Genomic DNA, 16,739 nt, shown 5'->3' on the forward strand with positions numbered 1-16,739 from the left:
TGGTTCTCTCGGCTTCTCCAGTTTCATCATCTTTTTAAACATTCAACCAGCCTCTTACCCTTCACACATGCACCACTATCGCTATCTGAAACCTCCTGCGGACAACTCTCACTCTCACCCAGTGACTCGATGCTAATCAGTTTACGGATGACTGTTTGTATGAGTTTAAGCACGTGTTTGTGTTTCCTGTGCTTGTTTGTGCACAAGTCTGTGGGGGCGGTGAGTGTATTACACTGCAAAAAACATCATGTTCTTAATCAGTATTTTTGTCTCGTTTTATTTGGGAAGCAAAATGACATAAGATTCACTATTCACTAACAGCAGTGTATGTCAGAGAGAATATATTGAATGAAGTTATTAAAAAAGCCAATTCGCTGAGAAAAATAAAGTGAGAATATACAGTATATTCTCAGAAATCCTAGTTGTAATATTCTGTGCAATATTGTAAAGTAATTGAATTTAGATTTTGATAAGGGTGTTTTGATATTTCTATGGAAACGATAACAAAAATACTGAGATTCTAAGATAATGATTTTTTTGTTCAAGTGTACAGTTATGAATAGATATTCGAGATAATGAATCTGAACCAAGACTGGACAGCACACCGGTGATTAAATCTTTCCCCTGTGAGAAATTCTCATCGCTCTGGTATTAATGGACATTGTTTTTCACTGTTATGACAGTATTTAATAGCAGACAGTGATTGTTCACTGGGAATTGGTTTACCTGACACTATTTACCCCATTAATCTTCTCTCTATATTTTTATTTAAATTCAATGTGGTTGTGCACTGTTATTATGCTAAATGTTGTGAATGTTGAGTTACGACGCCAAGGAGTATTTTACCCTGTTTCCCTTTGATTCTACGTGGGAGGCAGCTTAAAATCTCAGTGCTTTCTACAGTCTGTCTACAGAAAAAGAGGCCATTATATTTAGAAATGCCAAAAATTACAAATACTAGCATTTCTTTCAAATTGAAATCTTCAGTTAATGCGAGTAAAATAACCTACCACGCGTGCAGAAACAGATGAACTCCTAGCCAGTGTCCTTTGTGGTTCTCAACTCTTAATTTATAGACACATGTGCTGTGTATAATCTGCATGTTTATGTTGGTTAAGATGATCAGTGTATTTCTCTCTCGGGAGGAGAATCGTCTTTCATATGTTGTGATCAAGAGGATGTCCAGAGATGTTGTCTAGCATAAACAAACCTGAATGGAGGTGATAACAAAGGTCAAGAACAATAGAAAAGAACTGCTTGTAAACTGATGTGAATTACTGCAGCGTGTTATGTAGGTGTATTTGGACACAGTGCTGTATCTCATGCAAAGCTTAAGATGGTCCCTGATCCGCCTACACAATCCCATTCCCTGCCAGATCCCACACACTCTACCCACCACACATTTCCCAGCCACCCAGCTCTCGAAGCCTTTCACATAGGAGCCTTCCGTCCAACGTAATTATGTCTCTGTAGTTAATAAGAAATACTCGCTTGCCTTCACGTCTCTTAAATGAGTGCACACTCTTTAAACAAATTCTATTCATTCAGCCTAATCATTATATTTTTGTGTTTTCCCACTAAGTGTGTGTAAATGTGGTTCAGGTGGGTATCAAATGTCCCCAGAAGGATAGTTAAACCTGCAATCATCTACATTCTGGGCACCTCCCAATGGTGCACATGATGAAACGGCTTAATAAAGAGATTGTATAGTGTTTTAATTCAAATCCAAAAATGCCAAAAGGTTTCTGTAACAAGTAGTGTTGGGTGTAGCAAATATAATTTACTGATTTAATATAAAAACAACTGAAGTAAATAGAAAATCCACGCTATGATCAAATGTGTGTCTGTGTGCGTTTGTGTTGGAACGATTGGTTATGATCTAGTGACAAGATTATGAACCGAATAAAACTCAAGTATGCATTCAGGCCGCTTTTCATTGCCTCTGCTCTTCAATAGATTGTCTTTATAAACTGCGTTTATTAGCAAACAATAATTTGTTTTGTAATATTTTTAAATTGAAATAAGTAGTAAGGAAATAATCAAATATTCAAATAGAATAGAAGGGGGAAAAAACAGTAGCAATCAGTAACATGTATGTTAAAGCTCTATAAAAAAAAAAGGCCTTTACACTAGCGTTCAAAAGTTTGGGGTCAGTAAGAGATTAAGAGTATGTTTTTTGTAATGATGTCACCTTCTCATGGTATAGTCTAATCGTGGTGTGATGTTTGACTCCACTGAGCACTGTATTCACTTTAGGCACACGGGATGACGCTTCTGCCATGACGGTTAAACCACCTCTATGGTGGTCTGGCTCAGGTAATGATAGATCTTTATCTCACTGCAGCTTTAATCCGATCAGGTCGATTGAGTTAATCGGCTGGGCCTAACTACACAGTGTCCGTATGCACGCTCAAGAACTCACCGTGTGAGGAAAAGTAGATCTGTTTAGAAGTTCTAGATGTCAGTGTGGGAATGTAGACCATGTCTGTGTGTAGCTTAGTGAGTTGTTCCTTGAATCCCTTGTGGTCTTGTGCCTTAAGCGATGAATGTTGGCTCCAGGAGTTGGAGTTTCTTTTGCACTCTGTGTGCATAGAACTGGACATCATTGTTTGTGGATGAAGGTGGTGGACTACAACGGACTTAAGTGCTGCTGTGTGTTTGCTTGGGATTATCTGCTGGTGACCAGTTGCTCAGGCCCTTGTTTAGGTGTGTTTAAATGTGGAGATGTGTCTATTAAACGCTCTCCTACCTATTGTGGGGAGTTTTTCTGATAGCATGCTAAGTAATGAAACGGTAATCTCTGTACCCATGAGGACCCCATGCCTTCACCCGTCTGCTTTCCAACCCCTACTCCCCACTCTTCTCTTCCCTGCTCTGCCTCTTCTTCCTCAGAACCCCTGGAAGAGCACCAGGTAGCCCAGCTGCTGAGGCGCTTTTCCAACGACACCAATATTGGCCACCCGTTCTGTTTGGACAGTGCTTTTGCCCACCACCTCCATCAATGCTCCTACCATCTTCGCCTCTTCCGCAACTGGTTAATCTCTGGCCAGGACCCACTAGAGTACCTCTACGGTCAGCCCTGCGGAGGTTCCTCCGTGCCCTGCTGTGCCGTGACTGCAGTAATGGCCGCTGCCACAGCCGCCTCAGCTTTGCTCTAGCGCCTCTGCTGTTTGAAGCATGCTTGTGTTATTGGGAAAAGCAGCTTGCAATGACACAGCTCTTGTTTTGTTTTTTTCCTTTAACTTATTGTAGTTTATATAGATTGTGAATATTTTTAGGGCTATCAGGGAAATAAAATAAATCTTGTGCTTTGTAAATCTTAACGCAATTAATCTAAAATTATGAATTCGCTATGCTGTTTTCCTGTTAAAAAAACACTACCGTTCAAAAGTTTGGGGTTAGTAATATTTTATAATTATTTTTTAAAGACATTAATACATTTATTCAGCAAGGCACACATTATATTTATCAAAAGTGTACATTTGTTTCAAAATATTTCTATTTAAAATAAATGCTGTTGTTTTTTTATACTTTCTATTCATCAAAGAAAATTAAAAAAAAAAAGTATTAAGAAACAGTTATTAAGAAATATTAAGGATGTAACACTGAAGGTTGAGTAATGGCTGCTGAAAATTCAGCTTTGCCCTCACAGGAATAAGTTACATTTTAAAATATATTTCCAGAAAATCCAGGTATTTTAAATTGTAATAACGTCACAATATTAAAAATTGTAGTGTGTTTTTGATCAAATAAAAGGAGCCATGGTTAGCATGTCGTTCAGATACAATGAAAAATCTTACAGACCCCAAACTTTTAAATGGAAGTGTAATGAAAATGCCCCTAAAGGGACAAAAATATGATTTTATTTTCTTCACCATGTCCCTTTAGGGGCTCCATAAAAATGTACTAGTGAAAGAGAACTAGATAACATGCAAGAAATATTACCGCCAGCCTGTTATTGTGCAGGTGATAGTTCAGAATTTTTTAACTTTGATGATTTAATTCCACCCTACAAAAAACCCCCCCGATTGTAATTGACTTTTGTTAACGGTCCCAGATGGATTGAATGAATAAATTAGCCCTTAAGAAGGCCACCTGTGCTGGTACTCATGCAACCTATTCAGACCAGTGTTTAGAAAGAGGACAGAACAGATTTAGCGCTGTTTAGAGGAGAGGATGGAGAAGCATTAGGAGTGATCTCTCACTGCTGTTTGCTGGGGTGTGTTGTGTGGCAGATGCATGCCAGTGGCATCTGATTGCAACCGTGTCAGCTTACAGTCGCATCGACTCACTGACGTATCAAAGTAACCGTAACAGTGACTGACTTGCATGATAGTGGCATATTATTTGCATGCCACAGGCCTCTGGGGATTTGAAAAAAAAGGAATATAACAAATTTCTGTCCCAAATGTGTTAATTTCCAAATAAATATTACGGTAATGTATTAAACCCTCAATAATTATTTAAACTGCAATTACTTCATACATAATCATACTCTTGCTTGTTTTTTTGTTTTGTTTTTTTACATTCTCCAGAATCCAGGGTCATTTTCATAAGTAACAGTCATAAGTGATGTTTTGTCATGAAATACATGTCTCCTTTTATCAAATTCATGCACTGATTACATGATGATCCGCAGGTGCAGTTCTCACATTCATTCCGGTTTTTATTCTTGTCTCTGCCAGCTTCCTCCTAATTTACGTGTGTGGCTTTCATCTACATTAAGAGTTTGGTTTTTCAACTAAAAGAAGTGCATAGAGACTCTAACAATTAATTAACAATTGAACTTTAATGTTTTATTTGAAGTTGTGTGCGCGAGTGTGGCTACATTACTACCAGATTATGTCTTCATTTGTGAATGTAGATTAAGATTACCTATGTAATACATGCCAAGTCTTGAATGAATGGTAAGAGGATGAGGTGGGTTTAGTTGTGTGCATGTACGTCTAAATGTTTCCCGCCTGTGACTCTGTCTGTGGTTCTGTCACTAACAAGGGTTTGGCAGTAGGTGGAATGACTATTGACATTGGTTCAGTGGTTATAGGTTATTGAGTTTTTTTCTGGGTGTACACTGATGTCTGAATAGAGGACTGTTTTCTCTCATCTGTAGGTTTTGAAGGCTGCTCCATGGTGCCCTCCATCTACCCCCTCGAGACCCTCCACAACTCGCTCTCACTAAAACAAGTCGACGAGTTCCTGACGGCCATGTGTGAAAATGCAGGAGATTCCCACACCAGGACAACCAGAGGTGATGCCCATAGCATAGATTTAAGTAACACAAGAAATGACAATTAACGTGTCATACTTTTAGGTCACTCTCAGTTCTTTTGATACCGCAATAGAATGCACTTGTGTCCTAACTGTGTGTGCTTGTCTCGCCTTCTGTAGCTCTCTCAGCCATGTTTGACTCCCAGAACCAGCCCACAGGGGACTCTTACATGCCTCACAGAGTGCTGTCCTCCTCTGTTTCACTGCGCCAGCGTTCTGATCGGCCACCCTGGTGTGAGTACTGCTGCCCTAAGATACTTCACATGGAGAATACACTCAGCTATTGTACTAACATGTGTTACATATAGTATGTTGGATGGACCAGATGTTCAAATGATGTTTAAATGATAAAAAGATGAGGATTTACACCGATCAGGCATAACATCATGACATATCACACTGACAGGTGAAGTGAATAACACTGATTATCTCTTCATCACAGCACCTGTTAGTGGGTGGGATATATTAGGCAGCAAGTGAACATTTTGTCCTCAAAGTTGATGTGTTTAGAAGCAGGAAAAATGGGCAAGTGTAAGGATGTGAGCGAGTTTGACAAGGGCTAAATTGTGATGGCTGGACGACGGGGTCAGAGCATCTCCAAAACTGCAGCTCTTGTGGGGTGTTCCCGGTCTGCAGTGGTCAGTGTCTATCAAAAGTGGTCCAAGGAAGGAACAGTGGTGAACCGGCGACAGGGTCATGGTGGCCAAGGCTCATTGATGCACGTGCAGAGCGAAGGCTGGCCCGTTTGGTCCGATCAAACAGACAAGCTACTGTAGCTCAAATTGCTCATGAAGTTAATGCTGGTTCTGATAGAAAGGTGTCAGAATACACAGTGCATCACAGTTTGTTGTATATGGGGCTGCATAGCCGCAGACCAGTCAGGGTGCCCATGCTGACCCCTGTCCACCGCCGAAAGCACCAACAGTGGGCACGTGAACATCAGAACTGGACCACAGAGCAATGGAAGAAGGTGGCCTGGTCTGATGAATCACTTTATCTTTTACGTCATGTGGATGGCCGGGTGCGTGTGAAATTCAAATTCAAATTCCCCAGCACATCTGTGGGATGTGCTGAACAAACAAGTCCGATCCATGGAGGCCTCACCTCGCAACTTACAGGACTTAAAGGATCTGCTGCTAACATCTTTGTGCCAGATACCACAGCACACCTTCAGGGGTCTAGAGGAGTCCATGCATCGACAGGTCAGGGCTGTTTTAGCTGCAAAAATGGGACCAACAGAATATTAGGAATATTTTTTCATAATGTTATGCCTGATCGGTGTAATTTGTCCTTGTGTGCTTAATTGTATTGAATGTGCACTTTTAGAGCTCAAATCTTAATAGTTTTTTTTTTTTAAACTATACTTGCAGATAATATAGTATTAATGGAAATAAATGCCACTTAAGTGTATTAAGAAAATTAAGAAAAACTCTTTAAGTGCACTTTTAAAAGGTGCACTTACCATTTTAAATCATTGTTTTATAATCTATAATCTTTTGTCATGTTTTAAAGAAGCACATTATTTTGATCTGTTGACTAACATATTAAAGCACCTGTAAAATAAGTTTAACTGTAGTGTGATATTACATTTAATATATTTTTAAATGTACCAACAGCTTCATTATTACTAATTTGTCATTTCGAATATATTTAAATACATACACTTTAATAAACACTTGAACCATATTTCAAAGACAATAGAAGTAATTATGAAATTACATATAAAGTTGGACCTAAGTCCTGCTTAGAGTAAAACGCACTCTAATATTCAGCTAATTGCATGTAATATAAATTTAAACTATAATAATTGATGTTTATTTGCAGTTAAGTGTCCTAAAACATTATATTCAGTTTGCACTTAAGTTAACTATTTTAAAGTACATTATTTTCATATCAAGTACTTGATGTATAGGTTTTTTAAAGTTACTTCTTTTTCACTAAAGAGGCTAACACTGACTACTAACTACATTTTTTATTTATAGTTAATTTTTTTTCAAAAGGGAAAAAATTTATGGTTACAGGGTTGATATGCCAATTTGAGTTACAAATCTAATTCATTTTAATAATACAGTATGTCCACCAAAATCCACAAAAATATAAATAGAAAGTATAAAAACAAATGCTAGCTTTTAATTTTCATATGTTTTTATTTTAAAATGTGTATATTTTGCTAATACATCAAGGAGTAGTGAAAACACAAGGGTTGAGCAGGCAAAACAATTGATGCATTTAGAAAAACCTTTATAGTAACACATTTTAAAAGCTGGCATCAAATATTCATTGCTGAAGTAATTTTTTACACACACACACACACACACACACACACACACACACACACACACACACACACACACACACACACACACACACACACACACACACACACACACACATATGAGAGACACAAATGGCTCCTGTTTTTGTCTAATACTGGTTTGTGTGTGTGTGTATTTCTCCATGCAGACAGCAGTGGTCCCTCAAGTACAGTGTCAAGCGCCGGCCCCTCGTCCCCCACCACGGCTGACACCTCTCCACGCTTCAGCTTCAGTGAGAAGATCACCCTCACGCCGCAGAGCAGCGAGGAGATCCACCCGACCCCTCACAACAACAGCCACTGTGTGTCCTCCACGTCTGCACTCAGCATCACTGAAACCAGCCTCCCCTCTGAAGACCTCCACCCCTCCATACCATCTCCCATCCTGGAGAAACCCAGTGAAATAGCAGTGGACGGCACAGACTCTGCAGGCCAGTGTCTGACTGAGAGCCCATGCTGTGATGAAGTGTCAAGTCCGGCCCCCACGGAGCCCACTCCTCCCTGCTCACTCTTGGCAGACAGTTCGGCGACGGAGTCCTTTTGCGGGCTGCCCAGCTCCCTGCCAGTGCTTCTCGAGCAGCGAGAGAGCAGCTCAGAGGCCGGCTCCAGCGCCCAGACCCCGCTCACGCCCGAGGAGCCGGATGAGTTCTTTGATACACAGGAAACAGTGGATGTTTGGAGGGGGAGCTCGGGGACCCTGCCCCACCCTGGCACTCCACTGGAGGTGGGAGCTCCACATGTGCCTGAGCCGTGAAGGAAACGCAGACCGGGCAGCTCCCTCCTACGTGCGTCCTTCACCCCATCCCAGCATGCTCTCGCTGTAGTGCCTCAGACCTTCATGAAGTCCCAAACAAGTCAAAGTGGGATTCGCCTAAGTAATTTAAGGGAAGAAATGGAGGCCCTCCCGCCGATTGTCACCTTTTGAACTTGAAGCTCAAATGCTCCAGTTAAAAATCGTAATAAACTCTCCATGTGTTTAATTCTGTAGTGTTATTCAGAGGTGCTTCCTGTGTAACGCATCACTCTAGTCCTACGGCCAGTGATCAAACATAAGCTGTTAGACGCACTGAAACATTTTTTTTGTGCACATATTATCTTCCTTGTCTCCAAACGACTGCATTTTTTTTCTTCATTAGCTGGTCTGGAAGATATTTTTCAAAGGGATGTGATATTTGATACTAGCTTAATTGTGTTTCTGAAGCACTTAGTCAAGCTGAACTCTTGAATAATGAACTTACACAGCTAAATGCATATTAAAGGGTTAGCTCACCCAAAAATGAAACGATCAAACGCTCACTCTCATGTCGTGTCTCATGTTGTGTGTTTTTCATGAAACCTGAGAGGTTTCTATCCCTCCACTGAAAACGTTGATGCTTTATAAAGCTCATAAAGACATATATGTATGAATCGAGCAAAGCCGACGAAACGCGATCACTTTTTATATAATGAACAGATTTCATTTAGGCATTTATTCACACATAAATATTGATCAGCGCACATACATATATGGTAAACGGAAGCTGTCTTGCACATTAAGGAAACATGTTTGAGCTTCCATTTACCATATTTAATATGCTTTATGTATGTGTATTGGTCAATGTTTATGTTAACAAACCATATACCATATAAAGAAATCGTGTCTTTTCAGTATACTTGCCAATATTTCTCTTACTTTTAGAAAGTTTTGGTGGAATCTCTCAAGTTTAATTAAAAATATCTTCCTTTGTGTTCTGAAGATGAACAAAAGTCCTATGGGTTTGGAACGACACGAGAGTGAGCAAAATGACACGATGTTCATTTTTGAGAGAACTATCCCTTTAAATTAACGCTACCGTTTTATTACTGTTTGCCAAAGCTTGCTATACATACCACTGTCATAATTTATTAAATCGTTATAATATATATATATATTTAGTCTATATATATTTATTGACTAATATGCAGCTTACTTTTAACAATGAGACTGCAAATGAACAAGTCTCGTTTTTTTATATTTTAGTTTTTACTTTTGTAAAACTTACAGTGCTCTCACGGTTTTAAACGATGAAGTGGTGGTCTTCATTTCAAGTACATTTCTCTCTTGAACTGCGAAATACTTTTTTGTACCGCGACCCTCCTGTTTGATCATATGGGGAGTGCAGTGTACCGAGATTACCATGACACACACACAAAATGTTTGTCTTCTTACTGTTTAGTTTACGGTAAGAAAAAAGAGAGAAAGATGCTGCTTTTCAGAAGCATATACTGTACTGTTTTTCTTTTGATCTGAACCTCTTCAGGATAAAAACATTAAGTAAATAATTGGATGGTGGACGTTGTTTAGGCCTACTGAGCGTGCAGAATGTGTGTGTATGTGTAAAAGTAACCGACTCTTACTGATGTAGGACCAGCTTGTAAGACCTCTAGAATCTAGAGACGAGCATTTCACTTCTGTGAATTATTCCACTCCGCTCGGAGTACAGTGAAGCACACACTGAACCCACTGACAACTGTTTCTGCATTCACTGACATATTAAAGCATCTGCCTCTGATAGATTCAACTCAAACGTGTCGTACTGTTGGTGCTGTATGCCGTCTGTGCAGTAGTATTAAATGCCACTTTGATTTACGGTGTTTCAAATAAAAATGGCATTGTCTACAGGAAACAAGTGCCTTTTTTTATCATTTTTTATGTGTGAACTGCACTGATCAGATAAGCACCAGGTTTCTCTGTATCGAACAAGTGGACCTTATTTCACTTGAACATATAGCTGTCAACCCTCCCGTTTTTTCCGGGTTTCTCACGTATTTTAGCTCTTTTCCCGCTGTCTTCCCGTTTCAGTATTTTCCCGTAAAATATCCCGTACTTTTACGTTCTGATTGTGTTAACTCAGAACACGCAACTATCTGTTTTAGTGCCAGAAGACGCGAATGAGAAGTCGCGCGCACTGTGAGAAAATGTGTCTGTGCACTCATCCGAGAGCGCGCACACGTCTCTCAGCGCGCAAATATTGAGTTCTCTTTCAAGTCTTGCTCTTGAACGGACAAACTCACGCAAAAAGTATGTCAACATGTCCATATTGATGATGAGTATTCTAGCAGACATAGTCTGTATATGGCTTAAGTAAACTTTTTACAGTCCAGAAAAGACGACGCATATCCGAGGTCTTAAAGGGGCAGTAGCCTTTACAGCTGTCTGTTTAATGTCAAACAAAAGACAAGGGCATCACTCACTGCTCTTGATTGAATAGCTTTTGTAAGTTTAATAGGATTAATCTTTAATTTATACAGTCAAATATGCAATGTTATTTTACATTTGATCAATTTCTGTACCTGAAAACTATGTTAGACGTACCTGAAAAACCTGAAAAGCATAGTTTATTTTATTAGTATCTTTGCTCGATAGTATTTATTTGTGCTGCTGCTTGTATATAAATGATTTGTTCTTATTATTTTCTTTTTTTTTATTTGACAGTAGTCCTTTTTTCCCTGAACATAGCAAATACTGAACCGTACCGAAACGGTGAACCTAAAACCGTGATACAAACCGAACCGTGAGCAATCTGTACCGTTACACACCTAGCGTAACGTATGATAAAATGACTGAAAAAAGGTTGGGAAACACTGGCTTAGGCTACTATCGAAGAAGAAGAAGAAGAAGAAGAAGAAGAAGAAGAAGAAGAAGAAGAAGAAGAAGACAGTTGCAGCCGCGGGCGGGAGGAAGAGGGAAAAAGTAGCGGGATGTAAACTTCAAGGAGAGTATAGATGAGTGTGATGTGCAATGATGGATCAGGACGCTGACGGCCAAAATCAAAATATTTTGTGTAGTTATAAACTCTTTAGACTCTTTTTTTTAAGTTTGTGGGTAAGAATCGTGTAAAAAAAAATCCCTTATTTTGTGGATGGATTCCGGGAAATCTCCCTTATTTTCAATGTTCAATGTTGACAGCTATGGTCACCCACAAAAAATGTTAATTTTCCTCACAAAAGTCTGACATTTCCATATTTTCAATACTTCATTTACTGTCTCAATAGGTGTCCACTTGCATAAGCATCATTATCTCTAACTGTTATTCATCCTCATACTCGTTGGCATGACAGCGAGGCTCTTATCATTCATCACCTGGAGGGTTTTCGTTGTGAACCGCAACCAAAACACATCTTCACCAAGACAAAGTAAACAATCATCATAGTGTCGCTCATTTATTTGGAAGGCTAATACATCTGAATTCAAGTCCCGCCAGCGAATAGAATCCAGAATGTATGTATATCCATATGATTAGGATCACTGAACAGTAGGGCATTGTTGGCATTGCCCGCTGCTGTGCCAAGCACTGCGTTCTGTTTTCTTCAACACAAGGCTGTTGTTCATTTCCATGCCTTTCTCTCAGAAACAGACAGGGACTCAGGGAGGGGAAGAAAAGATAATAGGCATGTGACCCAGACAGTGAAGTCATCGTCATGTGAATTCAGCTGCCACATCTCAACACTGCTATGCGTTGATCCCCTATTCTCTCAAACCCTTGAATCGTCTCTATAATGTGTGAACGTCTTAATTCTAGATCATTCTTTGCTTTGATGGGTTTTTTTTATGCTGTTTACTGCAGCAAATTGATCCAAAGGAGGTTTTTATATAGGCTTGAAATCGAAATAAAGTATTCAATTTAATATTTTATTTTAGATTATGTGGAGACAATATTCAGTTTTATCTCAAACTCTATTGCACATAATATGCACAACAAATATATATAATATGAAAATGTGAATAATTTTAACTAAATAAAAGAGATCATACAAAATGCATTATCTACTGTCCTGAAGATATTTTACATAATGTATAGTCCACAAGGCAAACAAATAGCTGAATTTATTAAAATAACCCTGTTCAAAGTTTAAGAACCAGTCCCTCAACTGTCCTGTGTGAAAAGATGGATCTTAAAATCGTAGTCATTGCTGGAGAGGGTTCAAATATGCAAAAGATGCTGGAAAACGGAAGAATGTGCAGGACCTGGAGGATTTTTCTGAAGAACATTGGGCAGTTCAGGACAAACAAGGGACTCAAGAACAACCATCACACAACAAAAAACAGCCGTGGATCATCCAGGGAACGACACACAGCACTGAGAATCAATCGTTCAGAAACTTTTGAACGGGGTCATTTTAATAAATTGTGGACAATATATAAAAAAAATTTCTTATTCAGGACAGTACTAGATAAAAAATAACATGCATTTTGTATGATCTCTTTTATTAGTTAAACTTATTCACATTTTCACAGATTCTGCAAGTGGTTCACATACTTTTTCTTGTCACTGTATAAACTTTTTTTCAATTAAAAATTAGTTTAATTTATTCTTTATTTACTACAATAACAAAAAACTTAAACAAAAATTAATAAAAAACGATGTATATTTATATATTTTGAACATTTTAAAATGTCTAAAACCTACTAAAATGAAAACTAATTCAAATTATTGATAAAAACCATAATTAGATTAGATTCAATAATAGTATCTTAATGATAATAACATAACTCTGATATGTAACAAACTACATCATATTTGATATATGTACTTTTTATATATTTTACTTAAATGTAAATAAAGTGTAGGTTACACTTTGTTTGGATGCTCCACTTTAGAGTGGTAAATAACTCTCATTTGAATAAGAAAACAAAGAAAGGCAAAGACTTGTTGATATTTCCCATTAACATATTTTATTAGTGATTATCAGGTTTACCTTTCTACAACATATTTGTAGACACTCATTTAGAGAGCTTAAAGAAAGATACAGAGTATTGCACATAAAAAGAGAGAGAGAAATAAAAGCAAACATAATGAAAACATGGGAAATGAAAAATAAATCCAAGTCTACATTTTTTTAACAACACTGCACGCTGGAAATGATAGCGCGGACTGGTTATATGTGCCTTTCAGTACAATTGAGACAATTATCATTTAAATATGTTTAAAATAGTACTTTATTTAATATAACTATGAACTATTACATACAAGTTCGAAATGAAGGTCACATGCATTAAATAGCTAGGCTCAATGGAATGCTATATTTCAATGTTGATGCTACCGAGATGGCAAACTCAACATTGCAACTAAGGGATGTTTTGCACAGCACATCATGACTTTTTTATTTTTCAAACTTTTTCGAAACATTTAGTCGCCATCTTCAAAAAATAAAAAGAATAAATTAATCACACAAGACACTTACAAATCTTGAATATAAAATGTGATCAGTGATCTAGTCACTTGATCTGGCAGTCTGCAGTCTGGTACTTGTATGTGTTTGTTTATTTCTGTGGTACTGCGAAGTCACATCTGGGTTTCACCATGTCACGCAGAACATCTCTGCAGCACAGCCAAATAACCAGTAGCTCAAAAGTTACAGCACCTTAAAAACATCAGAGGCAAGCATTAACCGTGCATCCTCATTCATTGTTCCTCAGAGAAATATAAAGGATTATGCTGAACCATACAGTTTTCTGTCATTTTGTCTAGATGTAAATGTGGTTTTATCAAAACTGTGCACTTTTCTCCAAAGATGAAGGTCAACAATCAAATCTTATAGACTATGTAAATCAGAATTGTAAAAATTAAAACTGTTCTTCTGAACAGAGTTTTAACCCAAATGGAACTTAAAAAAAGTTTTCACTTACAACCTTTCTTCTTTAATATAGGAATGAATTGAGCCAAGCACCTAAAAGCATAGCCGTACTCAAATGCATGTTCAGGCTGTTACCTCATGGTAATATACATGCAGTGCATACAGTACTTTTACAGAGTTTTCTATCCATCAGTCAATGATACAACATTATTATTTATTTCATCTTTGATCCTGCTCAGAGCAGTAGTATCATTTAATCAGTTATTTTTAAGACTTACATATTGAGGGAAAACAAAACAACGTTTGCAATTCTGGCCGTGTTATGACGTTTTCTGTTCATCACTGCGACATAAAAATAATTTGAATCAAGAATAAACTTTTATATTCGTCGTCTATTGATTGGAAAAACAACAGCTCTTGCACTAACGGTTAAGATAAAGGTTTATGTCCCATATAAAAGCCACAATTTGCTTCGAAACACACAAAAACATTTTTGGAATAGGTTTAAGTGCAGTATCCGTAGCTCACTTCTTTCATATAACCCTATGCAAAAAAACTTTCACACATAGTGTATTCATTGAATACCATGCATTTCCATTGCCGGCAACGTTGGCTTGCATATTCTCAGTCATCCTTTCTTCCCATTCCTTTACAGTAAGCAAGTGTGTCTTATATACATTTTATAACCAATAGAAATCAAGGGGAAATCATTACAAGGTGCTAAAGAATTTTCTTCAAAATCGGACGAAATCAGGAATAAAACTTCTTAACGACATAAACACTAAAAATAATCATAAACTCTGTGAACGTACACTTTATACATCGTTTAATGACAAAATAAGATTTGATTCCAATACTTCCCCTCTGTTATTTAGTGTTGACAATAAACCTACCATCTAAACATTCTTTATTCAATTGTTTTTCAGCATTCATTTACAAACAGAATTTTGTCCCGATCTACTATTATTAATTGAATGTTGCTGATGTTGTCATTTTACTATACAAATTCAAAGCATTAATCTCTGAGTCAGGAATGTAAAGTAATTTTTGTGCAAAGCACATAAGCTGCAGCACAACTGTCCAGCGTATATGCCTTTTTTATTTTTTTAAATCTCTAAATTTGTTAACTAAATTCATATTTGTGAAATAGCACCCAGGTGTTTGTTAAATTCTCTGCTGAGTTATATAGCCTCAATTGCCATTTGCACAGTAGGTACTGTATCTGAATGTGGGATAACTTGATTAATAGAAGATTATTTTACATGTATGAGTGTATGATTGAGCTATGAAAGAGGATGAAGCCATGATTTATAAATCAGGGCCTCAAAGCAACAGTTTCGTTGAAATGAGAAAGGATACATGAACTAAACAGATGAAAGCAGGGGTATCTAATCCGGTTGAGATGCAGTATTTGCTGACTTTCTGGTGCTTTTGTTCAAAGATAAGTAAAGAGGTATACTTGTGCTTTAGTTAAATATCATTATAAACAAGGCTATATATATCAACTTATTGTATTTAGCAGACTCGTTTGGTAACCTTGTTCAGTATAAAACTACGACTGGGAATGTGACCATGAAAACTAGTTTAAACAAGCCCTGGCCCAAAATCTAAGGGTTAAGAATTTGCAGCAAGAAATCTATTACAGTGTGTATGTATGTATTGTACAACGTAAAGGGAATAGCCACCCTGAAAAGTACATAGTGAAAGGCACGTCTTCCTTTTGTTCTCCTGCACTCTAGTGACTTTCATCACCAGGAAATGATAATCAAAGTTTGTACCATTTGATTGGGGTTTTTGGGCAATAGACAATATGTGCTGTTTTAAACCTTGGGAAGTTAAAAAGAAAAAGGTTAAGAATTTTAGACTGAGTAAACTACAATTAAGGCTGTAACGGACCATTTGAGAGTAAAGATGTGAACCTGGGAGCCATGTTGAATTTAGAACTCAATTTTGCAGGCAGGGAATGACTCGTCCTGCATCACAACTGTGCTGCTGCTGGCCAGGACCATGATGTTCAGCTCCTGTTGCTTCTCATGGGTCTGCTGATACCACTCGCGGGTCACTTCCGTGTCATGAGTAGGTATCAATGTTACCTACAAATAGGACAGAGTAAGACAATAGTATAGCAAAGTAATGGTAATAACACTGTGGTTAACTTCATTGACCCCCCCCCCCCCCCCTAATTTATATGCATAGCATCCATAAAATATCCATCAATTTAATCAGCAAATTACAAACTTCCAATGTTTACACCTACAGAGAATCACACAGGGATTGCAATTAACAAATATTATACCTGTAGATTGGATCCCCACTGTGCCTTTCCTTCTAGCAAGGCATCTAGTACACTACGGCTCGGTTCTCCACTGCTGGAGTCGTTTCCACTCACTACATAATATGCAGAACGAACACGTTTGAAAAACTCCTGGTCCACATTTTTAGCACTGCAGTGGTTGGGAATGTAGGCCAGATCCACATAGATAGGAGGACCGGGGGGCACAGCTGCACTGAGTTTTGCAGAATTTGAACCTGTTAAGAAACAATTCAAATGCACAAAAAC

At 37.9% G+C, this 16,739-nt stretch overlaps 2 protein-coding genes across 8 annotated transcripts in view; one reads left to right on the forward strand and one right to left on the reverse strand.

Annotated features, from left to right (window-relative positions):
- Positions 1 to 9,478, forward strand: part of ppip5k1a (diphosphoinositol pentakisphosphate kinase 1a) — a 41,442-nt gene extending 31,964 nt beyond the window's left edge. For 2 of the 6 annotated variants that reach the window (XM_079802879.1, XM_079802881.1), the window contains 3 exons: positions 5,111 to 5,248; positions 5,389 to 5,502; positions 7,732 to 8,472. In XM_079802879.1, coding sequence (XP_079659005.1) covers positions 5,111 to 5,248; positions 5,389 to 5,502; positions 7,732 to 8,336 — 857 coding nt within the window. In that variant the 3' untranslated portion in view covers positions 8,337 to 8,472. Of the gene's footprint in view, positions 1 to 2,256; positions 2,317 to 2,892; positions 3,073 to 5,110; positions 5,249 to 5,388; positions 5,503 to 7,731 lie in introns of all 6 variants that reach the window. The other 4 variants (XM_079802876.1, XM_079802877.1, XM_079802878.1 and 1 more) reach the window with 4 other exon arrangements.
- Positions 9,479 to 13,256: 3,778 nt separating this feature from the next.
- Positions 13,257 to 16,739, reverse strand: part of map1aa (microtubule-associated protein 1Aa) — a 30,874-nt gene continuing 27,391 nt past the window's right edge. Inside the window, exons 6-8 of one of the 2 annotated variants that reach the window (XM_079840254.1) lie at positions 16,476 to 16,708; positions 16,076 to 16,272; positions 13,264 to 13,966 (exon numbers count right to left, since the gene is read on the reverse strand). In XM_079840254.1, the coding sequence (XP_079696380.1) occupies positions 16,117 to 16,272; positions 16,476 to 16,708 (389 nt within the window). In that variant the 3' untranslated portion in view covers positions 13,264 to 13,966; positions 16,076 to 16,116. Of the gene's footprint in view, positions 16,273 to 16,475; positions 16,709 to 16,739 lie in introns of both variants that reach the window. The other variant, XM_079840253.1, reaches the window with a different exon arrangement.

This window comes from Gobio gobio (genome assembly GCF_949357685.1).
Source record: "Gobio gobio genome assembly, chromosome: 2".
Classification (NCBI taxonomy): Eukaryota; Metazoa; Chordata; class Actinopteri; order Cypriniformes; family Gobionidae; genus Gobio; species Gobio gobio.